Genomic DNA, 25,698 nt, shown 5'->3' with positions numbered 1-25,698 from the left:
TGTAAGACAGACTGTGCTGTAAAAACAAAGAGAGTTCAGAAAATGTGTTTTTTTTATACGTTGCCTTTTCAGGTTTTAATTTTCTGTCAACATACAGACTGTCAAACAGCACTTGCAGTGAGATAAGACTTCAACACACTGTGCTTAACATATAAGATAATAGCAATACGAAGTTTATTAAAACAAGGTCTTTATGATAATAAAATATTAGCTCATTTAAAAGTCTTGCATTTAAACAGGAGATTCATATAATAATTTTTAAAAGTATAATTGAAAATTCATGCAGACTCTCGTCACTCTCCTGTCACCAATATAACAATGTGAAAGTGCCATTTTAATCTTGACTGCTGCTTGCTTGTTTTGGAAGAATCCAACAGCTAATCTCGTGCGCGCGAGGAAGGGTTCGGGGCTGGCCTGGCTCTGACAGTGAAAGCAGGCACTGCTGGCCACACCTGTGACGCTGGTTCAGATAGTCATTTAAAGTGCTGCCGGTGGAGGGGTTCAAAGTCTGCCAGAATTGCATTGCTGTGTCTGTTGTCCTGACTCACATTTCATTTCATCTCTGATGTGTATATAAGCCCTTACATCTATTATATATATGTATATAAGATCAATGCATCTGTTCTTGCAGTACTGAGCTGCACCTTCATGTCCAACTACGATCTTCCAATCCTCCTCGCCTTAGTTAAAATACGGCAGGAGGGGTGAGCCCGAGGCCGTGCAACCACATCATCAGCAAATCTGAAAAGCAAATCTCGTGATCTTGTCGCCGATTCAGCACGCCCTGACCGGGCACAGGATCTGACATAAACTTCTAAATCTGTCCCGAGTGTTTTTGCAGAACGGCGCAGAGCGGCGCAGGCCAGCGCGCAGCCACACACGATGTGGGTGACAGAAGAGAGGAACGGATCTCGATCAGAAGGAAGAGGCTCCCTCAGAGGCCGCAGGTTAGGGGGGGGGGAAGGGGTCGGCCCTGGACAGTGGAGCGGGGGGGGATTAGGGCTGGACGTGCTCTAGCTCTGTAGCAGTGACCAGGAGAGGAGGCCAGAGTCGGGGCGCGACGCCGCAACTCCTGGGGGTACCTGAGCCCATCCGTCAGGTTGTCTAGAAGGACAGGCCCACCAGGGTCAGCGCCAGAACCAGGACAGGAGCCGCTGCGGAGCTGGGGCCGCCGGACGAGCTGGTCTCTGGGGATACAGACGGAAAACCGTTAGCCTGCGCTTGTTCTGCTCTGAGTGTGCTAGCTGTGATCTCTTAACCCATACTTCTGCTTTTAAGCTCTTTTTATTTATGTTCAGTTTGTTTGTTTATGGAAAAATAAAGAGTATCACACGGTTCCATATACAATAAGGAACAAATGTGAACAGTCGGCTTGACAGACTTGGAACCTAAGATGACTGTGTAGATCCAACCATCGCATAAAAAGAGGAAGAAAGAAAAAAGGAAACCAGAGATGTGAAAGAGACAAGCGAAGGGGGAAAAAAAGGTAGTGAAAGGACAGAAGGGGGAAGTTACACTTTTCAAGGTTTTTCATATGTCTTATTATTTAAAGGTAGCATTTTTATCCTTATAGTAGAATTTGCTTTGGTTGTATTTCTAATCCAGGGGGGTCTGTGTTGCAAGGGGTTAATAGGGTCCCCCACTATTAAAGGGTGAAAACCTGTTACAGAGAGACAGGGATCTGGAGCCCCACATCAGCCCACAGCAGCCGATACTTATCCCCTGTGCTGGAGACAGACAGCTTAGGGCAGCTGGTATTTACCACCTGTGCTGGAGACAGCTCACAGTAGCTGGTACTTACCCACTGTGCTGGAGATGGACGCCCCAGAGTTGAGGTTGAGCGCTTTTCTCTGGGCATCGTCCAGCACTGCCCACTGCATCTGGCTCACTGCCGCGTAGTTCTCGGTGCCCAGGCTGCTCAGAAGGTCAGGAGACAGCGCCTGCAACGCACACAACAGCGCCCTCAGGTGACCGCCGGGGCACCAGTCTCCTTTGCTTCCTGGGGTTCTGATCCGGGCCTGACCCAGACTGGCAGCTCTCGCTCGCTCCAACAGGACACAGCGGCGGATCGCAGGAGGGGTGGCTCTGTGGCTCAGGATCTGTGCCTGTGGCTGGAAGGTTGCCGGTTCAAATCCCGTGGCCGGCAGAGGAGTCTTACTCTGTTGGACCCCTGAGCGAGGCCCTTAACCCCAGCTGCTCCAGGGGCGCTGTACAATGGCTGACCCTGCGCTCTGACCCCCAGCTTCTCTCCCTGTCTGTGTGTCTCATGGAGAGCAAGCTGGGGTCTGCAAAAAGACAAATTCCTCATGCAAGAAACTGTATAGGGTTAATAAAGTGATGTTATGTTAATTTGTCCCCTTTTTTGCTGTCATGTGCAGCATCAAGACAAGAAGCTGCCTGGATTCTTGGTTTTGGGCTGGATCCCGGAGCTGTCAATCCTCGGAGACAGCCTTCTCCCGATGCACTGGAAGCTGCGAGCTCATTTCCTTCCTGCTGCACGTCCTGCTCACCCTTGACTAGGGCCTGCCTGCCGCTGGTCTTCAACACTGCACGGACCCCCCCAGCAGGGCCGGGCCCGCTCTTACCCTGAACACACTGGAAGGGATGAGTGAGATCGCCTCAGGGGTGATGTAACTCAGGGTGCCTGCGCTGATGCTGCTGATCTGTGTGCTGTTCAGGGAAGCTGCAGGACAAAATTCGACAGTGGAGAAAAATGACAGGGTTCCTGAAATTCATTCCACCGCCCCATAGGTCATAGACCAGCAGTATTTACTTGCAAATTTAATGAAAGCATTTGATCTCAGATGTATATGGTGTGCACTGTCAAAGAAGATAATCTGTTCATGTGAATTTAAGGTACATCCATCCATAATCGGAAAGACAGTCCTGCAAAGGATTGCTAGGACAGGGAGCCCAGAGAAAACCCATTCAAACCCAGGTAGAACATGCAAACTCCACACAGGAGGGCCCAGGGACCTAAGAACTGTGCTGCACCCATTCGAGGTAAAATCAAAGGTAACGTATTAAAGTATTTCAGCATCTTCATAGCTGCTGGTTAGTTTTGGAGGGACTGCATTCTTTGTGAGTGGAGTTGAGAGTGGTCAGTGCACGTCTGGGCTTGTTGAGAGTGGTCAGTGTGTGGGTGGAGTTATGGAGACTGATCAGCATGTGAGTGAAGGTATGGAGAGTGGTCAGTGTGTGTGAGAGGTTATTGAGAGTGCTCAGTGTGTGTGAGGGTATTGAGAGTGGTCAGTGTGTGTGAGGGTATTGAGAGTGCTCAGTGTGTGTGAGGTTATTGAGAGTGGTCAGTGTGTATGAGAGGTTATTGAGAGTGGTCAGTGTGTATGAGAGGTTATTGAGAGTGGTCAGTGTGTGTGAGGGTATTGAGAGTGGTCAGTGTGTGTGAGGGTATTGAGAGTGGTCAGTGTGTATGAGAGGTAATTGAGAGTGGTCAGTGTGTGTGAGGGTATTGAGAGTGGTCAGTGTGTATGAGAGGTTATTGAGAGTGGTCAGTGTGTATGAGAGGTTATTGAGAGTGGTCAGTGTGTATGAGAGGTTATTGAGAGTGATCAGTGTGTGTGAGGGTATTGAGAGTGGTCAGTGTGTATGAGAGGTTATTGAGAGTGGTCAGTGTGTATGCAAGGTCATTGAGAGTGGTCAGTGTGTGTGAGAGGTTATTGAGAGTGGTCAGTGTGTATGCAAGGTCATTGAGAGTGGTCAGCACACGCGTGAGATTATTGAGAGTGGTCAGTGTGTGTCTGGGGCTGTGGAGTGTGGTCAGTGCTCATGCATCCGTACCTGTGACAGTGCCCACAGTGTCCATCTCATCCTTAGTCCACAGGCTGGGGTCTCCGTAGGCCTCCACAGCCTTTTCCTGCAGGGCCAGCAGCACCTCCGCGGGGCACTCGAGCTGGCCGATTTCACGAGCCGCGGCACTGCGAGAGCAGCAGACACACGGGCGGTCAGTCCCTGCAGCCGCTGCCTCACTCCTCCAGCTTGTGCCTGGCCTGATCTCCAACTGTGTGCAGCAACCCACTTAACGCATGATCAGTGTTAATTAAGAAGGCAGCGTCCGGGCAGCACATGTAGGGCTACAGGTGACTTTCATTACGTTAATAATTGATTGAAGAACCGCATCTCTGTGGAGCCCTATTTTCTGTGGCTGCACAACCAGGCAAGACAGTTGGCCTCTTCTGAATCCCTGCAGTGACACCCCCAGGCTGTTTTGTTAATTAATTGGTAGTCTTAAGTTTTTAAGCTTAAGCTTCTTCAGTTTGTCTGCTGCTCAGCTACGACCCACTGCAGTAAAATAAACAGAAATCCATCCCCTCATGAATCCATTTTGTGCTTAGTTACAGAATGGTCACGGTGGTTTTGTCATTCATACAACACTAAGCAGGGCTGCCATTTCGGGCCAAGCTTCTCTGTATGTTAGAGTGGTGAAACTGTAGAGGTTGTCTTTGGCTGGACAAGTGATTGACCTGTCCTACTCAGTGGACAGGTAATTGACCTGGTCTCAGCGGGTCTCCTCAGTGGACAGGTGATTGACCTGGTCTCACCTGGTCTCCTGTGGACAGGTGGTTGACCTGGTCGCACCTGATGTCCTCAGTGGACAGGTGATTGACCTGGTCTCACCTGGTGTCCTCAGTGGACAGGTTTGACCTGGTCTGCTGTGGACAGGTGATTGACCTGGTCTCACCTGGTCTCCTGTGGACAGGTGATTGACCTGGTCTCACCTGGTGTCCTCAGTGAACAGGTGATTGACCTGGTCTCACCTGGTCTCCTTAGTAGACAACTGTGTGACCTGATGAGATTTGTACTGCTCAGTGAAGAGCTGTCTGACCTGAACTCACCTGTATTCCTCAGCGGACAGCTGTTTGACCTGGTCTGCAGTGAAAGCGCACAGGAAGTATTTGAGACCTATCAGTTGTCTGCTGGTTAAGGTGTCGACAGGGTTGTCTTTGAGAAAGATGGCCAAGATCTCTTTTGCCACTCTTAGCTGCAAAGAGAAATAAATGAATCCGTAAATCCAAGGATAAAAGACAATTGCATCTTCAGGGAACTGATCTCACACATGTGTTTCACTTTGATTCATTTTTGTGGGATGATCAGAGTCCCAGGTTTTGTTCCATCACCCATTATCATTCATAATCAGCAGCATGCTAATTAGATGAAGCTTCACTGTGGGGTACCCTATAGGAAATAAAAGCAGGATCTAGTGCAATAAGGTGACACAGTTACATGAACTGTATTACAGGTATAGAAATCTGTGCGCCAGACCAAAAGACTCACGTTGTTCAGCCAGTCCCTGTACTGCCCGATGGAGGACAGGGTGTCGATGGAGATCATCGTGATGGACTGGCTGACGTCGTTCGAGGTGAAGGCCAGGGTGATTCTCTTCAGGGCGGCGATGTCCTCGTCAGCCGGCTCGGGGAAGGCCTGGACACAGGCAGGAGGTTACAGCGGCAGCGGCAGCTATCCGCAAGGGGACACAGCGCGCCCGCGGCCCCGCAGGGCTCTAGAGACGTAGCTTTTAACTCACACCTTTCCTGACCGCCCCGCGAAGATGCGCAGGCCTCCTGCAGCACCTGCTGCTGATGTGTGTGTGTGTGTTTGTGTGTGTGTGTGTAATCAGACCATTGATTGGCTGTGAGGTTATACAATTGGAATGGGCCGGGCTGTACCTGCTGCACCTCCCGGGTGATTGAATGGTTCAGCAGGTACCGTCCATCAGGTACCACCTGGCCCACCCGCTGTCAATCCATGTGCAGCATTCACCACCCTCCCCCATTCCACGGTCTGATCAAAAACAGTTTGGGTGCAGCGGCTCCTAGCAGGAAACGGCCAAAACAGAGAGCCACTGCTCTCTCGCTCCTGGCCCACCTGCCCTGTGAATGGCTGGAAAGCAGCACGTACGTCCCAGGCGTTCGGGAGAGAACGGAGCCCAGGGCTCAGGGTCTTACCTTCAGAGCCACGGTCTTCAGGGCAGCCAGCTGCAGGGGGCTGAAGCCGGGCACCGACGCCAGCACCTCCAGGGAGGCCTGGAAGGTGTTGGTGTCCAGGCACTCCAGCTGGGCGGGAGTTAAGATGCTGTTTCCGTTCCCTATCGCCTTGATCTGCAGCGTGGTAGGGACCTTGGAGCAGATATCTGTGCAACACAAGCTGGCGTGAGAACTCACCCTATTTTACCTGCTTTCCCTCCCTTACGGGCGTAACTGTTGCCGCTCTCGTTCCACACTGTGCTGCAGGGAGATTTGTCTTTGTTTCTGATGCCTTCCTGGGCCCACCGCCCACGTGAAGAGTTACAGGGTAGATTAGTGAGGCGTTTTCGCAGTTTTACCACATTCAGATGGCGCATTAACCCCTACACTTGCTGTTGTCTCCTGAAGTTTGCTCTTTCCTTAACATCCAGCCTGTCTGTAGCTGGGAGACGGGCAGACAGAGAGTTAAATACCCCGACTTTTGAAAAGAGCTGGCTGTAAACAGCATGGCGGCAGTGCCGGTCTTCCCATTGTGCCCACAGTGCCTAGGGCCTACGAAATGTTAAGGGCCTACGAAGGAGGGAAACACTAGTGACTAACGAAGAAACGAGCTGAAACAACAGGCTTGCGATCGACTCCAAGTCACTGATCACACGCTGTCTAGCAGCTGTTCTAGACACCAGAAGGATCAAAGTGATGGTCACTCGACTCGCTCCAGCAATCACGGGGTTTAGCATTGGAAGAATTTAAAGTGCATCATGTCAATTGACGTCATTCAATTGGCGTTTACCCCTCTTGTTGCACATTTCGGAATTAAAGTGTTTAGGGCCTATGGACACCAAAATCCGGCCCTGGGTGGCGGGACTACGAGGCAGGAGAATTCATTTAAAAAAACGGCCTGGTGGTTCTTCCAAGAACAACAGAGCCCGGGCCCTGGGCCAGCTGGGCACGGCTGGCAAAGCTGGGACTGCGCCCAGGGAGGAGGAAATGGCTGTACACTGGGATGCCAGGGCAGAAACCCTCCTCCTTCGGGCTGTGCTGCCCCCCCTGCTTGAGCGCCAGTTCTCCCCCCCCCCCGAGACCGCCCCGCCGGACGGTACCTCTCTTGAACATGGTGTCCACGGCCGCCAGACGCAGGACCATCTTGGCGTAGAGCTGGCTCACGCTGCTGGAGTCGTACGCGAAGTGGAGCTTCTCCGGCACGAAGCCGCCCGGCGCCCGTCTCTGGGGCAGCAGGAGGGCCAGGCCTTCCTTCAGCTCCACCTGTGGGGACGGGCAGAGCAGAGCCCAGCGGGCAGCTGGCGGAGGATGTTCACACACGTGGACTAAAAGTCACTTTTTAACTGTTCACGCGTCTCCCTGTCACGCAGAACGCACAAGGAAGGATTGTTAGGGGTTGACGGTGAGTCATGCGATCTTTAAAAGACTCACGGAGGTGAGTCTTAAACGCCATTTCACAGCGCAGGAACGGGTCTGCGGGGTGTATGCGGCCTTGAACACTCTGTCAAGTTGCCAGTTTCCGATTGTGCTAACGTGTATTAAAGTGACAACTAATTTGTTCTAAATTGTTAGCCAGCAGCCATGTCACCCTGCAGCTCCCAGCTGGCAGCCCCCATGGAGCTCAGCAGGTGTGAGCCTGGCCAGTACCTGGATGGGAGACTCCTGGGAAAGCTGAGGCTGCTGCTGGAAGAGGTGTTAGTGGGGCCAGCAGGGGGGGCTCACCCTGCGGTCTGTGTGGGTCCTAATGCCCCAGTATAGTGACAGGCAGACTATCACAGGCCCATGGGATATACATTTTCAGGGGGCCCCTCCCCCTCAACACACATCATGAATGCCCTACATGTCATTACATTTAAAGTTTAGATCTCTGAACTGGCTTCATCACTCTGCTCTCCTCCCCACTGAGAGCTGGTGTGTGGGGAGAGTGCTGGACCATCATCCTGGTGGGGGTGGAGGGGATCCCCATGACCTGTAAAGAGCAGGAGTGTGTAGAAAACCATGTACTGTAAGTCTAAGGAATTAATATACAGGTACTGTATATTCTTGAGGCACACCAAACCAAAGAAAAAGCACAAATGACGAGTGTGTGAGTTGAGAACTGCCTATACTGCCTACTGACCTGCGGCTGTGTTGTGGGGTGTGTGTGATTCACTGATACAGAATGCCTCTGCCGTGCTCTGGCACTGATCACATGTTAGCGCACCTGGGCCAATGCTGTGTAGGGCTCAGAGAATCTGACCCAATGTGAGTCATAATGAAGGAAAATGAACTTTTCCCTTTAACGTATTTGACCATTTGTCAGCACATCAGTTAGACGGCGAACATAATAAACCAGGCTGAGCTCTGAAGGGGAGCGGTTTTCTGCGGCGTCTGGTGCGGTTTTCCTGCCCTGCTCTGCTGCACAGCGGCAGCGCTGGCTCACACTTACCCCGTCCCGCGCAGAGCTGGAGAGCGGTAGAACTCACCGACACAGGGAGCTTGTACAGGAACCTCAGGTCAAAGAGCATGACCAGGGACCGCAGCTGCATCAGCGTGGCCGCGCGCCAGTGGGGAACGTCTCTGCAGAAACGGCAGAGGGTTAGGGCATTCCTGTGTGACCACGCAGAGGCCAAAACCCGGGGCAGCAGCAGGGAATTCCCAGACTGACGTGCAACGCTACTGGACTGACCTGCCGCAGAAAAGCTTTTAATTAAGCTCATGCTCTTAAAAAGTGGAAACATGAACACTTTTTTGTGATTTGTTTTTTTTATGATGTGATTTCTTTCTGGTTATGCTTCACAGGAGATGGAGCGGCTATATAAGAGCTTCCCAGAATGCTGTTCTTCAGCAGTGCCCATTGGGAGTGACCGGAGCGACAGAGCTCTCATCCTTTTATTTCCCCTCATGCTGGGTTTATCTGTTCAGAAAAGGGACTGGGGATGGCCTTTTGAATGCGGTGGGCCCCCCCAAGAGCTCGTACCCGTAGACGGCAGTGATCTTCTCCAGCAGGGCGGTTTTCACGCTGGGCTCAGGCTCGCCACAGTCGCTCAGCTGGTCCGCGGCCTCCCTGAACTGGGCTGCGCTCAGGGCGCCGATGTCCTCCTGGCCCAGGAAGCACGCGGCCCCGCCCAGGCTGTTGATCTGCTGCAGGCTCAGCCCGCTCGCGTTCGTGGAGTTCTGAAACAGACAAACCCCTCATGGAGCAACCAAGACCAGCCGCAGCCTTCCCTGAAGGATCGGGGAAACGATCCGGCCTCCGCTCCAGTCCCGGATTCAAAAAACCGAGTCTGCCGGAGCCATGGCGTCTGTGCACACAGAGGAGTTTCGCTCTGTGTGTTCTCCTGATAGACTGAGTTCTGAACTGGCCGTCGGAGAGGACGCCCGGTCTGGGACTCACGTAGCAGGCCATGATGTAGCTGAGGATCTCTGCCCGTCTGGGGGAGTTCCTGGTGAGGAGGGCAGGGCTGGCTCTGGCCAGCAGGTCAACTACGGAAGAGCAGAGCAGTCTGGGGATGTTGTTCACCGTGGCCGCAAAAGATCTGCCAAAAAAACGAAACGAAGCGCTGTAGCGGAGGCACCTCCCTGCAAACAGAAATCCGTCTTGATTTCCGCGGCTTTGTCGCTCGTATACATTGGACTGCGGAGGTGAACTAGGAAACTGTCGCGCCGAGCAGCGCGTCTGTGGCACTCACTGCGCGTAGACCAGAAAGCTCGGGGGGGTGTTCTTCAGCTTCGCCTCTGTCATGTTGTCCGGGGTTTTGAGCTTCCTGTAGTAAGAGGCGCTGGCGCAGCGCACCTGCGGGCGAGACGCACATACAGTACAGTCAGCCCAGGCTGACGGCACTAGAATCTCCTGTGCAGACTGGGACAGCGGTTCTAAAATTGGGATCTCCTCGTACTTGCAGCTACAGGCTTTGCTAAATGGAAAAAAATAATTTACATTAAGGTTCACTTCTACGGTGATAACTACTGTATGGGTCTCCTACCTCTTTATCAACAGGGTAAAAGCCCACCTGAGTTAGGTGAGTCTTAAATGGGTCTCTTAAAGGTCTTAAAGGAGTTACGTTTTTTTCTCAGCAGTGAGCCCTGTGTGGTTTGAAAAGACAATACCCGCTGGGCTGAAGTTAAGAAAGCCCCCTTTCACTGTCCAAAAGCAAAATTCTGAATAAATCTTTGCTTGTCCCATGCGTCTTTGCAGATGGGGTTAGTCTAAGTGTGGAGCTGTGACGGTACGGGAGGTGTTTAGGGTACTGTGATGCTGTGGCATGCTCGTTCCCTCGTCGCCCACTTTGGCACACCTGGTCCCGGGACAGGAACGGGCTGGCGGACACAGCCTCCAGCTGCGACTTGGTCATGCTCTGGATCTGGGTGCAGGTGAGGCCTCTGACAGCGTGCAGCAGTGCCCTTTGGGACAGAATGAGTTGTGGTCGGTGTCTTTCTTTAGGCATATATCAGTGGCGATAGTTCAAGTTTATTGTCATTATACTCATACGCAGGTATATGCTATAATGAAATGCTATTTAGCTAGCTCTCAGACGGTAAGTAGTACAAAACACAACAATACAATTGTATAAGAAAAGAAAGACGGAGGCACTGGGAATGTGCAAAATAACAACAGATAATGTGCAAAACAACAACAGTTGTGCAAATTCATACGTCAACAGAATGAAATAAAGGATGGAAAATGATGGGGAGTGAGCTTCTTGACATGTGAGGTAGAGGTAGATTTCAATGTGTGTTTGAGTTTTGATACAGAGAGGAGAGGCTGGGAGTTTAATAGTTTGATAGTTCAAGTAGGGAGCTGCGTCAGCATGCGCAGGCTGCAGAGGAACAAGCGTAAGGTTTATTCCATGCTGAGAAGAGAAGAAAGGAAACACAGTGTAGTGGTTTCAGCATGGAATAAACCTTTACTTGTTCCTTATTAGTAGTGATCATCATCATCATCATCACTACAGAAGAAGAAAGCTCAGTCTTGACAAGTGAGATCTGATTGACAAAAGAAAGATATTCTTGAACTTACCTGAAGTCATTTGTAGTCTTCAGGGAAGAGAAAACCTTCTCCATGACCACGATAGCCTGTATGTGAAAATAACCAGCGAAATGTCTCAAAGCTGTATTTTTTTCCCTGTTATTCCACACTTCAGTTTAGTACGTTTGCCTTTGAGAAAGCAGAATTTAACGTGGGTACAGTCTGAAAATGGGCAGTGAATTGGATCCTTATTTCATTTGACCTGCAGTGCAGTGCAGCTGATGGGTTTATCCCTGTCGAACCCGATTCCTACCCGAAACCGTAGCGAGCAGACTACCTCATGTCTTAACACTTTGCCCTGCCAGGGAGACCTGGGGACGTCAGTGATGTTCTCCTTTCTACCTGTGCTTTGTTCCAGGGAAATGCGTTGGTCCAGTTGGAGCTGAAATTCCCCAGAGCCCTGAGGTCCGTGCAGGGCACTACGGAGATCAGCGAGGGCGGGATGAAGGACAGAGCTTCACTGAGGTTGGTGCTTTTCAAGATCTGCAAAACAGAGAGCCAGCACACGTCCCTCACACGCCGCCCGCTGCCTGTGCCTAGTGCGCTGCAACACTTCACTCAGGTCCGGGCATTAAGGTTTGGGGAGACCAGACATTTGACTTGACGTGAAGTCTGAAGCGCTGCTGGAAGATGCCAGACATCAGCAGCAGAATGGGTCTGCAGGAGCAGAATCTGGGGCATCGGTGAAGGTAAATGCATTCGCACAGCAGGGAAGTGTGTATCTGAAAAACACGCTTTTTGTCTGTTCCTGGAGGGTAAGGGCTTCAGCCTTAATGATAATAATAATATTAATTAATAATTATATCACGCTTTTCTGCACACTCCACTTGAAGCGCTTTACTTGAAGCCATGATTGGTAAAGACCAGGGGGGAATTTGGGCAGAACACTGGGGTAACACCCCTACTCTTTTCAGGAAATACCCTGGAATATTTAATGACCACAAAGAGTCAGGACCTCAGTTTTACGTCTCATCTGCAGGACGGCGCCTGTTTACAGTGTAGTGTCCCTGTCAGTATACTGCGGCATCAGGACCCACACAGACTGCAGGGTGAGCGCCCCCTACTGGCCCCACTAACACCTCTTCCAGCAGCAGCCTCAGCTTTCCCAGGAGTCTCCCATCCAGGTACTGGCCAGGCTCACACCTGCTGAGCTCCAGGGGGGCTGCCAGCTGGGAGCTGCAGGGTGGTATACAGTAGCTGCTGGCTCTTGTCTTTGGATGGACCACTACAGATGGCGTTAGAGAGATCAGCAGCCCCCAGTTAGAAGCCGGGCAGAGCTTGGCTTGTTTGTCGACTCACGGAGAGGAGAATGGCCTTCTTCTGCACCGGCTCCATGCCCTCGATGGAGCGCGCGAAGCAGGGGCTCTGAAACGCCTTGCGAAACTCAGACGCGTTGATCCCCATCAGGGTGTCCGAACTGAGGTGGCTGGCGAGGAGGCCCAGTGATCCCAGGTTTCCCTCTTGGATCTGCAGAGCAAACACACCACACCAGACGCACCCAGACACGGCGCGGTGAGAAAACAGACAGCCGCCGCGCGTTGGCGTCCGACAGACCAAGTGGGGGGACAGAGGAGCTGCGTTTCCCTGCAAGGGGTTGTGGGAGTTGTGGGACCAAGCTGCGCAGGCATGAAATGGAAGTTGCTTTACTGGCTCTCTTTAAGGATGGGATGAGCTACTATTAACCAAACACATAAGACAAAACAGCTGCCTCTCTTTGTGACCTTTCTGATGTTCCTTTATACCAGTGGTTCCCAGTTGTGGTGACCCACATACCTGAGCCCTCAGTTGCCCCAATCAAACCCTTCACCAACTTAATAATAATAATAATAATAATAATAATAATAATAATAATAATATGAATATGAACTGTTGGTTCCCAGCTCTCTGGGAATTTTATTTAGTAAGTAAAGTGAAATACCAAACTTGTGACTTGAAAAATACGAACATCCAAATGAAGCAGCTTCTCAGATCAATTGATGGGGAACTGCCGTCCCAATTTCTCAAACCGGCTACTAAAACTCGGTAGCAAACTAGATACATTAACAGTGTCGAAAATTGTGACCAATTTCGAATTAAGGACAAAGTCGTGAACTTTGGGAAAGCACTGGAAGTCGCCGTGTTGTCGCAAACCCCTGGTCTCACCACGAGAGCGAGAGTTTGTGAGAACTGTGTCGTGAAGCGGCCCTTCCTGCTCACCAGTTCCCACACTGACTGATGTACTGGGATGGACGAGAGTGAATAAGTACAGGTTGCGCCGCAGACATTTCACAGCAGGAATGTTCCAACATGATCTGTATGCAGAGTTAATGAGTAAGTGGTATTGGTCGGCGAGACTGTCTCCAAATCGAAAGTAATATTTAAAAGAGATGGATTCACTAGCCTGCTTGTTAACAGTGTCGCTGGACTGCTTCACCTCACCAGAAGTTTTGTTACCTCGTTCTGATTATGGCGCTGTGAATACCTGGAAATTTCTTCTATCTTGTGATGTAATTTGGAGGTTTTACAACTTTTAACAGTGTACATTTTACTTTTCTTGTGGTTTAAAATGCCCTCATCAGTGCTGATTGTTTCTAACCTCGAAATGTAAAAACAGCGTTGCAGGTCCAGTTCTCTAATGAAGGTGGGCTGGAAGGAAAGCCAGCAGGTGTGGGGGTCGCCAATCCAGGATTGGGAACCCCTGCTTTATACCCTGCAGAGTGGATGAGGGAACACGGCACCAGGTGAGATACGTCCTTGTACTCACAATTCCCTCGCTGACGGAGGAAAGGAGAGCTTCCTTCTGGGACCCGGACAAGTCGGCGTTCTGTGCGAATGTGTCCAGGGCTCCTTTGACGGCGCTGGCATTCAGGGAGGTCAGCTGGGCCTCGGACAGGCCCACCACCGCGGCCGACAGCCTGCTGAGCTGCGTGGCGTTGTAGCCGGCCACGTTCACCTTGCTCAGCACGTCCTCGTAGATCTGCACGAGAACACTCTCGCTCTCAGAGCGCAGAAACCGCCAGAGACAGCCCTTGCAGCCGGTTTTACCCAGACTGCGACATTCTTTACCATGGTTTTCCCCACTTATGGTTTTTCACCATAATTCCCTTCATAGATGACCGCGATTTCACTGTGATGTTACCCTGGTGTACCGCAACACCCTTGCATACCACCCTGTCAGTGGCGCCTCTTAGCTGTGATGTCAAGCCAGCCCGGAGGACACTGGGAAATCTCCTTTGGTAAGAGGGTGGGTGTTTAACTGGATGATGGGGCCCAATGGGAAGATAACACTGATCCTGTGCAGCTGCAGCAGCAGGCAGACGTGCTAGAGCACTGTGGATAGGAAAAGAGCCCTCTGTCACTTGCAGGGCCAGGAGCTCTTTGACACTTACATGCCTGACATTGCTCCTACAGTTATTCAGCAGCTTGAACAGGGCGTCCATGGCCGGGGCCTGCAGGGGGCTGCTGTTCTCAGGGTAGAAACAGGCCAGCTGACCCAGCCTGGAATATAAATCAATTACAAAGTTGAGTTGGACAAAAAAAAATGCAGGAAGCCTTTAAGGGAGCCAATCGCGATCAACAGGCCGTGCACACAGACTGCCTGCTCACCTGCTGATGTTGCCCGGTGAGGTGAAGTCACACCGGCAGGCGTTCCTGAGCCCGGCGTACAGGACGTCCGCCTGAGCCTGCTTCAGATCGTAGAAGAAGCTGAAGTGGTTGTCGGCGCTGCTGAAGACGTCGTACAGCTGTTGGAAAGCCCAGAGCCGGTTCAAGACCCATTTGGGTGGTGCGTCTGTCATGCTTGTAATCCCTCCTCTTAAGGGCGCTTAAGTTGATCTTGTGCACCTGCCTCCAATCCAGCCCCTCCTTAAAAGCCAGACGCTCACTCTATTCCAGGCTATGCATTGGAAGACGGACGCCCGGAGGCCCACCTACCACCAAGTCGCCCTACGGCGGCGGCTTGAGGGCACAGGCCTCCTATCGGCGTCCTGACCCAGCTGAATCCGGGGCTCGGAGCGCCTGGCCTCGTCATCCCGTTTTAATTCCCCATCCCTGCAACGGATCCCGTTCCGGTTTTTAACCCTTGTCTTGTCTTGTCTTTCCTATATACAGGTCTCATGCCTCTGGGCTGCATGTGCCTCCACACTGCCTCCTGCATCCCAGCTGTAGTGCCAATGGGCTCGGTGGGACAAATAAGCTCCTCCCTCAGCAAGACTCAGTGTGCCTATCTCAGCCTACTCAGCGACTGCCCAAAGCCACCTGTACTTTAGAACTGAGCAGAAGGTATTGTCTGAGCCACCTGTGAGTGAGCTTCCTCCTCAGCTGGCCATTTAAGGTACTTTTTTAGTACTTTTTAGAATTGTATAATGTTAGGGCAGCCAGTTGACCTTGGACCCCTAGGGGTTTCTTTTCTCCTTACAGAGGGGTTTTTGGTTTCTCTCCTCCGTGGTCTCCTGGCATTTTCCTCTTTCTGGATTGTACCGTCATGTACTGTCACACAGCTTTTGTTAAGTGCCTTGTTAAGGGCAACCTTGTTGTGAGAGGCGCTATACAAAAGATAAATTGAAGTGCATTGGGTTGAAGGTGACTGGCGGGGGAGGGGAGGGACTCACGGGCGTGGGGTTCTGGGTGACCATGCCGCTCAGCGTGGACAGCGGAGCCTGCAGCAGGAAACGGTCCATCAGCCTCAGGACGTCGGCGGTGATCCAGAAGCGGTACGTGTTTGCCTGCCCTTCGGACGACAATGAGAGGACACTCTTCGGTGGCTGAGCTGATCGGCTAATCCTTCCAGGCCCCCTTGCTAACTCTCTCTCTCCCTCTTCCGGTGGGCAGCAGTGACCCATCTTTCACAGGGTACTACCAGCCTGCTCGCAGGTTTTTTAAAAAAGCTCGCTCGCTCTGCCTTTTCTGTTTCTGCTGTTCTGTAAAAGTGTCTCGTCCAGCTCCGAACAACGGGTACCGGTGCCGAGTGGAAGTCTGCACGAACCTCTCGCTGCAGGTAAGCTTTTACTGCCTATGAAAGAGAGAATCGTGCCCTAAAGTAGACTTGGCTGTTGCACTCAGCTTCCAGCCGGACTTGGATTTACTGTGCAAAGGCAGAGTTTTATTGTGTTATGAATAATTTGGAATGGTCAGTTACATCACCAGGACACAGCTCTCTGGCATCACGCCATGCCCAGGCGGTCGACAAACGCCAACAGACGGAAACCGCTGGAGATCATTTGTGGGTTTTTTAACACCGGACATACAAACTTTGTTTCTTACCGGTGACCTTGGGATCAGCTGTCGTGTTGATGTAAAGTCTCACTATCCACTCATACACGGCCTTTTTGACCGTGGAGGTGAGGTTGTCATATGTGTTGTTCAGCATTTTCACCCTGGAAGGAGAGGGAGCATTAAGATCTGGTTAAACTCGCCTCGATTCAGCGTGCTCCTCTTTTTTCTCTTGCTTACAGCCAAACGGATACCAGTTGTAAGTTTTTGGGGGGAGCACGTAAAGTTCCTGGCCATCTTTGTGTAGGCAGAGGCTATAGCTGATATAGCCGATGCGTGTCACAAAGGTTTGATTTCACGTGACACTGTCACATCAGAAAGCCAGGTGCTCATGGGAAACCTCCAGACTGTGACATCAGAAAGCCAGGTGCTCGTGGGAAACCTCCAGACATGATGTTAAAAGAGAGTGGTAGCTGTGATCACAACATAGCGTTGCCTCGGTGTGCAATAGCTAAAGGTACTCACAGCATCCTGGCATGGCTGATGTTGACAGACTTGTTGAATGTCTGGATGCAGACGTCACTCAATATGGTCAGGTTTTTCTCAATTATTTTAAAGAATAAGAAAACGTCATCTTGACTTGATAGTTTGTTGTAGAGCTCGATCTCCCATCCTGTGCAGTTTCCCTGCGAAGAAAAGATAAAACTGTGCTTGAGTGTGCCTTAAGAAACAGGTGACCTACTTCAGGATCATGAAGAGAAATGTCTGGCCAAGCGCCACAGTGATTGAAACGTAACCACTTGCATAACATAAGATCCTATTGTATGACATGCAGTGAGGTGGTCTTGATACACTTGGCTTCACTCAGCTGTGAATCTCTTTATGAAAAAGAGTGATTCCTTGTATCCGTCTTAGATCTGCTTTCATTAACTCTCACTAGGCCTTCCTGTGAGAAGTAATTTGGAAAACAAGCACTAGAATCGGTTTGTTCCTTTCTGGGGTCAAATAACAAAGCTGACAAGAAAAATGTACAGAGACTGTCACGCCCAGACTGCAAGAGGCCCTTGATGCACGATCTGAAAACCCGAATGAACACAGTCCTGAAAATTGAACCTAAAGGGCTGTTTTATGCTCAGCAGTGTAAGAAAGACTCAGGTTATTTAGGACGTAGGATAGAAGGAATTCTTTACACAAAGAGTGGTGAGTGACTGAAGCAGATACCTTGGGACCTTTCAGAAAACAGCCCTCACACCAGTTAGCCACTACTTGCTCCATACTCCCACAACCCTTTGTGTAAGGAGGTGTCAGCTGTTCTCACTTTCAAATGTAGTTCCATGTAGACCTGTCATTTGTGTTTCACTGTTTGTTGTGAAGATGTCTGCTGGGTTAGCTTTGTTCGTGTCATGAGGATCTGATACTCGTATAAAGTCCTCTAACAGCCTTCTCTGTTCGTTAAAGATCAAAAAGGGCATCTGTAAAGCAAAGCTCTGCTCTTACTATGTCATAGAGATGGATTGCATTTCAGTAAAATAACTGCCTTTGCCCATGTACAATTTACCATATGTTACTTATTTAAATGTGGTCCCTATCCCTGCTTGAGTGACAATGAGCCCTGCTGCCTGCTTAAATCTGTGCTTCTATGTTTCTGTACGTCTTGTGGCATAAGCACCACACAGTGCTTGATAGAAAACCTGAGGTTCACATTTTTTGCATGTAAAACATATGCAAACAGCATGACATAACATTCCAATTCTAACACATTTCCAACAAAATTGCTCTCTGAATCACTACAAACAATAGCCATTGGAGTGTAACATCTGGCCCAGTTATGTGGGCTGGTCAGGTCTGGTGGTTGAGAGATCCAGACCCGCTTGTTGTCATCTGGGAAAAGAGCTGTCTACACAAGTGTCGCTGCTTCTGGTCCAGTATTTGGTCCACAATGACCAGACATGGATGAAAGAAAGGCCGTCTTGACTCTGTGGAGATTATTGACCTGAAGGTGATGGACAAAGGTTTTTTTCTTACCTCTTTCTGGTTCTCTGCGTCTGCTCCTGAAAATCCGAAAGAACGAGAATTAGTAAAGGCCCTGGATTGCACAGCTGGGTGTCTGGAGCTGGATAAACTCTTTCAGTGTTCCTGAGCACTCGACCCCGGGCAGTGCAGTGTCAGGGTAACAGCTCTCACCCTGCGGTTTGACCGGTATACAGTATTCAGGGTCGGCCTGCGATCAGAGGAGCCCCGAGACTTATTGCCGGTTCTGAAGAGATTCATACACAGGTGCGCCCCTTCTCTCTTAAAGAATGAGCTTTTTCTGGCAGCACTCCAGATTTTACATACATTCATACGTCATTACATTGTCTATATGGTCAATCTCTGTTTAAGTTAGATTGCTTTGTGCTTACCTGAGACTGAGCCTAGAAGACACACGACAAGGAGAATCCCAGATGAGTAGAGCCGGTTCATAACTGGAGCTCAGGCCTGGAATAATTAGAACAGAGGATACTGAAAACACTGGTGTGACCCAGGTGCTTCTCATCTGCCTCAAGTCCATTCTGCTGAATCAGTCTGCTTCTTGCTTGCTTTCCTTGTCTTTGCGGTAAGATCACCCCACAGTGGACTGACAAAGAGTTTCTTGAAGAGTCGGCAGCAGCTTGGGGAGAGTCCGTGTAAATTAGGGAAAAGGAAATGAACGGAAGCTGGATTCCAAAGTGAAAAAAATCTAGGAATCACTTGCTGCAATGTATTCACCAGTGTCTTAAATGGAACAAATCAGATGTGAGATAATGCTAATGTTAGTTTAGAAAATGTTTAGGGCTCGGTTTGCACATTCGTGTCATTCAGGCTTGAGGCCATGTTAAATCCGTGCTTTGTGTGAGGTGCTGGGGGTTATGGGGCCGTCTGGTCACCTGCTAGAAAGAGAGAGTTGAGACAAGATAGCAGAGTGTTAAGTATACTTCCCCGAAGGGTAAAGTAGCCCCACACACCTTCGCTCTGTCCATCTCAGGAACAGGGCAGGACTGCCCCAACATGAGTCTCACTACACCAGTTCAGTCAGGGCACGGTGAAGCTCGGACTAAATCGAACGAGTCTTGGAAAGAGACAGCTTGAGCCTAGTTGGGCTCTTCTGAGGTTTCTTCAGCGACTAATGTCAGGGACCCGCTGCAGCTCTCAGATCCGAAAACAAGTTGAACCGAAGTTCACTCGGAGTTTACTTTGCAAGCTGCCAAAAGCAAGCTCATGAAAAGCTGGCCTTGGTGCTTTCCATTTCAAATGGCCACTTCAATGGAACGGGTTTTGCATACAGGGAAAGTCAGCTACATAAAGTACTCTGATGAGTTTGCATGGGCTTTGACAATGAGGAACCTTATGCCTTTCCGCCATGACTTGTGTCTGGTTCAGGTGCAGCCAAAGGTGGCTGTTGCAACAAGCTGTTCTGGTTTTCACCTGGGGTCAGATCTTGGTTATATAATGGAACTTGTGAACTTTGCATGAATACAAAGTCACCCGTCTCCTCCATGCCTTAATCACTGATGAAAAGACACCTATAAAATCTGCAGGAATGTGATTTGAAGCCCCCCAGCACTGATGTGGATAATTAAGGAAGACCTGGAAGAAAACCAAGCAATTGAATAAGCAAATCTACAAACGCCAGGTGGCCATTCAGCCCATCTTTTCCAATAACTGATTTCGTGCCGTATTTTATCCAGTCATTTCTTGAAATGTGCTTTGTTCCGAACTCCTGTGTTTGAGGACGGAAAAGCAGAAGTTTCCCAAACTTTTTTTGCTAAAGAAGACCGCCTAAGGCCAGTCTGAGGTGAGCCTTTCGCGACGTTCCTGGCTAGAGCTGCTGTCAATCAAGGGAAAGGCAACAGAATAATCTGTGGTATTGTGGGATGCCCACTTTTCCTCAGCACTCCAGTCCCAAAGTACTAAGAGTGCATTAGTTTAGCTCTAAACTTAGTTTTTAATAGGTGGTTGCAACACAAGACGAAACCCCACGCACACACGGGGGAGAACATGCACTCTCCACACACAAGGTAAGCCATGCTGGAATTGCACCACAAATCCAACAGCTGTCAGGTCTAAAACGCTCACGTAGGCTCTTTGCTACAGGAGCTTCACAAAGCCGAGCACTATTGTTGGACTCAATGGCCGCCAGTTTTCCTTTTCTTATTCTGAACCCTTTAGTAACACTCCTTGCGATGATGATAAAAATATGGGTATGGGAAGCTGATTGTTATCTTGAATGCATGACTTATAAAAACACAAGCATAAACGTAAACAACTGTGTTTATATATAGACGCTGTATGATTTATATCTAAATCTTTAGTACAATACTTCACAGACTTTGCACATTACTAAGATCACTTTATTGGCCCTATACAATTTCTTGCATTAGGAATTTGTCTTTTCACAGACCCCAGCTTGCTCTCCATGAGACACACTGACAGGGAGAAAAGCCTGGGGGCAGAGCGCAGGGTCAGCCATTCATACGGCACCCCTGGAGCAGCTGGGGTTCAGGGCCTCACTCAGGGGCCCAACGGAGTAGGATTCCTCTGCTGGCCATGGGATTTGAACCGGCAACTTCCAGCCACAGGCACAGATCCTTAGCCACAGTGACACTACTCCGCCCCACATTATTCCTGTATTACTACCACATTATGAATAATTACACATTATTACATTCTTACCAGAATACTTACAGAATACAGAATACTGCCTAAAGACATGGAGCTGGGTGGATTCTTACCTGTCTTTGTGAGCTTTCTAGGAACAGCAGAGAAAGGTCTCAATTTATCACCTGCGCACTGCCTCTCAATTTAAAGCCAAAAGAGGGAGGAGGAAGGCTAGGGGAGGCGTGCTGTGGGAGCGTCTTCCTCCACATGCCCATTATAGACACTAGGGCTCCTGTTACAGATGAGAATGTAGCTCATGTCGATAAGCAAGAAGGGCTGCAATATCACATACAATCAAAGCCCAGCCATCCTCACTATGTTGGATTGCCACTGACATACAGTAAGCAGCTACTGCCATTTATTAATCACATTTATCACCCTGCAATACACTCAGTTCCGAAACCATTCTTAAGCCTGTCAGGTGCTGACCCGCATAATTACGAGTCATTTACTACCGAGATAATCTGTGATGACAGGAACAGCCTGCAGTAATTCACCAACTACACACAGAATCCTCAGTTTCCGTAGCTCATGAAAAAGGTATTTTTTGCATATAAATATAAACTGCTGCACATCATTCTTTAAAAGCTTAGAACAGATATATTTGCTCTCTTGCCACAGTGCACTGATGAGCAATTGTCTGGTTCGACATTTTTTGGAAACGTAGAACACATCCCTCTAGATGGATTTAGCTGTTTTAGTTCTGCAATATTCATTTTTAATAAAGCTCAAGAAATACTGATCAAACCCAGCTTGTTCATAAGCAAGGCGGAGGCTGGCGGCTGAAGGCAATACTGGGAGGTTGGGACAGATGATATACTGTACAAGTGACACAGGATCCAACAGCCAGTACTCAGGTATCCACTGTGGCCAGGTGAATTTGTGTTTTCAGTGAACATCTGGAAAACCGGTGAGATGAAAAATACTCCTCACCAGGATTTAGTCTGGATTGCTTTTTGCTTTTTGGACTGGCAGTCGACACTTGGTATGGGCAGCAAATTTTGAGTGCTTCTGCTACTACAAAGAAACATTATGCTCCGTCAGCTCAGAAGGGAGATCTGCTGTGTGGGCACAGAGGTGCCTTCAGCCAAGAGAGGCCAGGGTTAGGGGACTGATGGGACACTTATCCAAATATTCTGCGATACAGAAACACCTGGGGTAACTGAACTACAGTGAAGGTTAAGACGTAAACCAAAAATATTCTAAACATATTTCACTTTAGGCTGTAATGTTAATCTCCTGTCTCACGGATTTCCACTGAATTTTTTACGTTTAACTTGTTACAGGTGTGTTTGTACACAATTCAAAAAGATTTTGTGTGAACCGACTGTAAGAAAACACAATAACACACAGTATATCTTTGTTTGTAGGTCAGAAAAGCTTAGAAAAACTCAAAATTAAATGATAAAGCAGATGAGCATGGCTCACATCCATTGTAGGGAACACAGTTTATTTAAGAAACTTCCTAGAGCATTCCACTGCATATACAGTACATGGGGGCTCAGATGCTTTTAAGTGTGATTTGAAACTGTTTGCCTTCCTGACCAGTGACTTTTTTAATTTTAAACTAATCTGATTACCTTATCCTTAAGGACTTATATGGACGTATTAGGTTTCCCTAATAGAAGTGTTAGTGCTGTTAATAAGAGCAAGTCCTCGGTTGTCATTCCAATTCTGTTATTGAATCTTTTTTGAAAATGTCACACTGGCATTAAAAGCAGCAGAGATCTTGTTGCCCTTCACAGTTCTCTGTGAAGTCTTTTTCATATGCAAATATGCATGTGGTACATCGCATTTGTTTTCATGAAAGCTAATACTTGGTTACTCTTCCCTTAAGAACAAGGGAAAAAAAGTAGTATGGTATTTATCATGGTGCTCCAGTACACCACTGTTTAGTATTACAGTGAACATTATGTGAACAGTGAACCACTTATGGCATTTTGTGGTGTTCATATGGACTAGTTTAGTAAAGCACAACAAAACCACTTAAATGCTTAAAACCACCATGCAAAATGCACTGTCAGCTTTCATAAGGATCATGAACTGTATTATTTAGAGGTAATTAAATTAAGTCTAAATCCAGAATGTTGGTAGGTCTCTTTGCTTTGAAAAGTTATTTTATCATTAAACAAATGACTTTTTTCTAATGTCATACTTCCTAAAGGTTTTGAAGGGTCCAAATGGTAATAGTACCCATTCAAAACTGAACAAGATTCAAAAGAAAGGCAAAAACCATTCTGAAATGCGTTAACAGAAAGCTCCACACAGCTGAAATGACGGGTTGATATTTGTAATTAACTCATAAATACCGCCGTCAAGGTTGAACCAAATACGAAAGCGGTCCATGCTGCCTAAGCTCCACATGAACATCTGGGGGGCTTCCCTAGCAGTGTCCGGAGGGCCTAGCCCTGCAGCTGGTTTGAAATGGCCGCGAGGGAGTGTCTCAGGCGCTCCTTCCTCTGCCTCAGGTGGGACTCCAGTGCTCCGGCTTCCTTCAGGATGTCTTCCAGCTCCACGACCAGGGTCTCGTCCACCGCCGCCTTCTTGCTGCGAGGCGACAAAGGTGGGGTCGGCGTGAGTTGCCTAGCAGAGGCCGGGGCGAAACTGTCCCCCCCAACCAGGGGAGTGCCCATACATCCAGACGGGGTCTTAAAGGTCACCCTCGTGTGTGCACTTTGTCTTTTCGTCGCTCTTTAGTTTAGTTCGGGGGCTCGGCTGCAGTGAGTCAGGAAGCCCCAGTGGTGGTCCACCGGACGGTGTTTTTCCTCTTCACTGCAGATGATCTCTGAGCTGCTAGACTGATCAAAGCTGTGGGTTTCACGTGTCAAAGCGCAACTGTAAAAACTGGTGAAGTCGAGGGAGACAAAGAAAACCCCTTGGACTGTGGCTGCCAGGAACCAGGTCTGTCCAACCCATTGGTACAGTCGAGGGAAGTGTGACTTTATGGCAGCACGCTGGGAACAAATCCCAGGGCAATTCAGAGTGGTTAGACAGAATTCTGTGTTTGTTCTGGGTGAATTGTTTCTCCTTAAGTCACTTAGAGCTCATTTAGTGCAGCATAATGACACAACAGCTTTTGAAAACCCTGTCAATCCTGACAACAAGGACAAACCCTCAGCAAGCAATTTAGTACAGAGAAAGAACTTCTGTGATTGCTGAGGGAACCGGCCAGCCCCCCCTCCAGACTGATCTCAGTAATGAGTGTCTTCAGCGGATGGGTTTGCCAAAGCAGTTAGTCAGCGTGACTAATGCTAATCCCACAAAACCAAACCCAGCCTGCCACAAACCGGAGAAGGGAATACTAGGGCAAATTGCAGCAGGTCTTAAAAAGATATTTCTGCTAATACACACAATCTCAAGTGCTTTTAGAGTAATACCCTTCAATACCTTTGAGTATGCAAAATCTTTGCGAGGGTTTTCAAAAGAGTTTTGTATGTTTCTGCGCGCTGGCATTCTTGTTTGGACTCATCGGGCTGCAAGAAGTTTAACTAAGAAAATTCAAATTTATTCCATTGAATCCATGTGTGATCCAATGGAAATAAAAGAAAAAAGCCCTCAAAGCCCTGTTTTTGAATATTCTGAATGTATCTGCCGGCCGTCAGCTTGCCACCCACCTACCTCATAACCTGGGCGAACATGGAAAATAACAGGTTGATTTCCTCATTTGCACCTGTAATAGAAAACATTGGATTTTAAGTAGTTAAAATTAAAATACCTTCTAATAATTGTTTAATCAAGTAAGGTATTTAATTGGAAATAATCTTTTACAACGTTAAAATTTGTTTTTTTTAAATAGACTGTAGTTTTTTTATTTACTTGCTTCAACAACATTTACTGTCTGCTTCTATAGATTATGACCTGATGTGTTACCGCAGAAAAGATCATACGCTGATCTTCAAAGCTAGCTCCCAATTGCTGTTAAAACCACAACACATTTACCTGTAAAATGTGTAAAAGGTCCTTTTTTAAAAGGAAACAAATGTCATTCTTGACGCAACTAATTGAACAGTTTGTTCCAAAACCACTGGATGTTTGTAAAACAATACAAAATTATTGGGTTGTGTTAATAAATGATTTCCTTAGGAGTCTTAGGAGATTACATTTTACTAACTTAATTATGGAGTTAACAATGAGTCTGGATGTTTTTTTTTGTAATAGGTGAATTCTGTCTGTAGAAACCAAGAGATTCGAGTCTGAGGTGTCCAGTTTGTCAAGCCAAGCTTTATTGTATGCATACAAGGAACAATACAATGAGGATTATTGTTGTAGTTCAAAGGGGATATATCCCCCCTCGGACTCAAGGACTCAGAGAGCAATAAAAACATTCCTTCCTTATCAGGGAGTCTGGTACAGAAGATATAAGTTTAGTACACAGAGAGAGAGAAGCATCTGTGCTACAGCATGCGTGAAGGTTAGAGTTTAGCATGTGGATTCAGCAGGAGTTATAATAATAATTATAATTGCTTACACTTATACAGTATACCGCTTTTTCTGGAAACTCCACTCAAAGCACTTTACAGGTAATGGGGACTCCCCTCCACCACCACCAATGTGCAGCCCCACCTGGATGATGCGACGGCAGCCATAGTGCGCCAGAACGCTCCCCACACATCAGCTATCAGTGGGCAGGAGAGCAGAGTAATGAAGCCAATTCATAGAGTTCACAGCTCCTACCACTATATGGGTACAGAGTAACATACAGATTCTGCCAGCAGACTCCATCATGTCTTATCATGCCTGCATTATCCTGTAAATGGTTACCCAGAATTACCTGTAAGCAAAGCCTGACAGGACTGCGACATGTTTGCAGCTGATGAACGGTCTGAAGCCACCTTTTTCTTT

The 25,698-nt window shown here is 48.6% G+C and overlaps 2 protein-coding genes across 2 annotated transcripts; both read right to left on the bottom strand.

The window, feature by feature from the left end:
• Positions 1–62: 62 nt before the first annotated feature.
• Positions 63–7,047, bottom strand: LOC138224567 (otoancorin-like). The gene is made up of 7 exons (XM_069182465.1): positions 5,964–7,047; positions 5,293–5,439; positions 4,854–4,999; positions 3,799–3,935; positions 2,586–2,683; positions 1,802–1,940; positions 63–1,187 (listed from the first exon to the last, which is right to left on the bottom strand). Exons 2-7 carry the CDS (start codon positions 5,347–5,349, stop codon positions 1,105–1,107), a joined length of 660 nt encoding a protein of 219 aa, XP_069038566.1. The 5' UTR covers positions 5,350–5,439; positions 5,964–7,047; the 3' UTR covers positions 63–1,104.
• LOC102691974 (otoancorin-like) lies at positions 5,458–25,663 on the bottom strand. Its single transcript, XM_069183076.1, has 21 exons — positions 25,628–25,663; positions 24,475–24,526; positions 18,582–18,657; positions 18,205–18,230; positions 16,705–16,865; positions 16,231–16,343; positions 15,579–15,697; positions 14,575–14,711; positions 14,358–14,466; positions 13,733–13,945; positions 12,289–12,456; positions 11,332–11,472; positions 10,981–11,036; positions 10,259–10,364; positions 9,653–9,756; positions 9,358–9,499; positions 8,941–9,137; positions 8,447–8,540; positions 6,914–7,244; positions 5,964–6,148; positions 5,458–5,475 (listed from the first exon to the last, which is right to left on the bottom strand). Exons 3-21 carry the CDS (start codon positions 18,640–18,642, stop codon positions 5,458–5,460), a joined length of 2,481 nt encoding a protein of 826 aa, XP_069039177.1. The 5' UTR covers positions 18,643–18,657; positions 24,475–24,526; positions 25,628–25,663.
• Between the last annotated feature and the right edge of the window lie 35 nt (positions 25,664–25,698).

The sequence above is a fragment of the Lepisosteus oculatus genome, chromosome 23 (genome assembly GCF_040954835.1).
Source record: "Lepisosteus oculatus isolate fLepOcu1 chromosome 23, fLepOcu1.hap2, whole genome shotgun sequence".
NCBI classification, from domain to species: Eukaryota; Metazoa; Chordata; class Actinopteri; order Semionotiformes; family Lepisosteidae; genus Lepisosteus; species Lepisosteus oculatus.
This window is presented reverse-complemented; position numbering and strand designations above follow the sequence as displayed.

Coding starts and splice junctions, on each gene's coding strand:
- LOC138224567 (XM_069182465.1), bottom strand. CDS start 5,349: ATGATCTCCATCGACACCCTGTCCTCCATCGGGCAGTACAGGGACTGG. Junction 5,000..5,292: donor ACAGGGACTGGCTGAACAAC/GTGAGTCTTTTG, acceptor TTCTCTTTGCAG/CTAAGAGTGGCAAAAGAGAT. Junction 3,936..4,853: donor CTGTCCGCTGAGGAATACAG/GTGAGTTCAGGT, acceptor CTGCTCTCGCAG/TGCCGCGGCTCGTGAAATCG.
- LOC102691974 (XM_069183076.1), bottom strand. CDS start 18,642: ATGAACCGGCTCTACTCATCTGGGATTCTCCTTGTCGTGTGTCTTCTA. Junction 14,712..15,578: donor TCACCCAGAACCCCACGCCC/GTGAGTCCCTCC, acceptor GCTTTCCAACAG/CTGTACGACGTCTTCAGCAG. Junction 12,457..13,732: donor CCTCCGTCAGCGAGGGAATT/GTGAGTACAAGG, acceptor TTTGCTCTGCAG/ATCCAAGAGGGAAACCTGGG.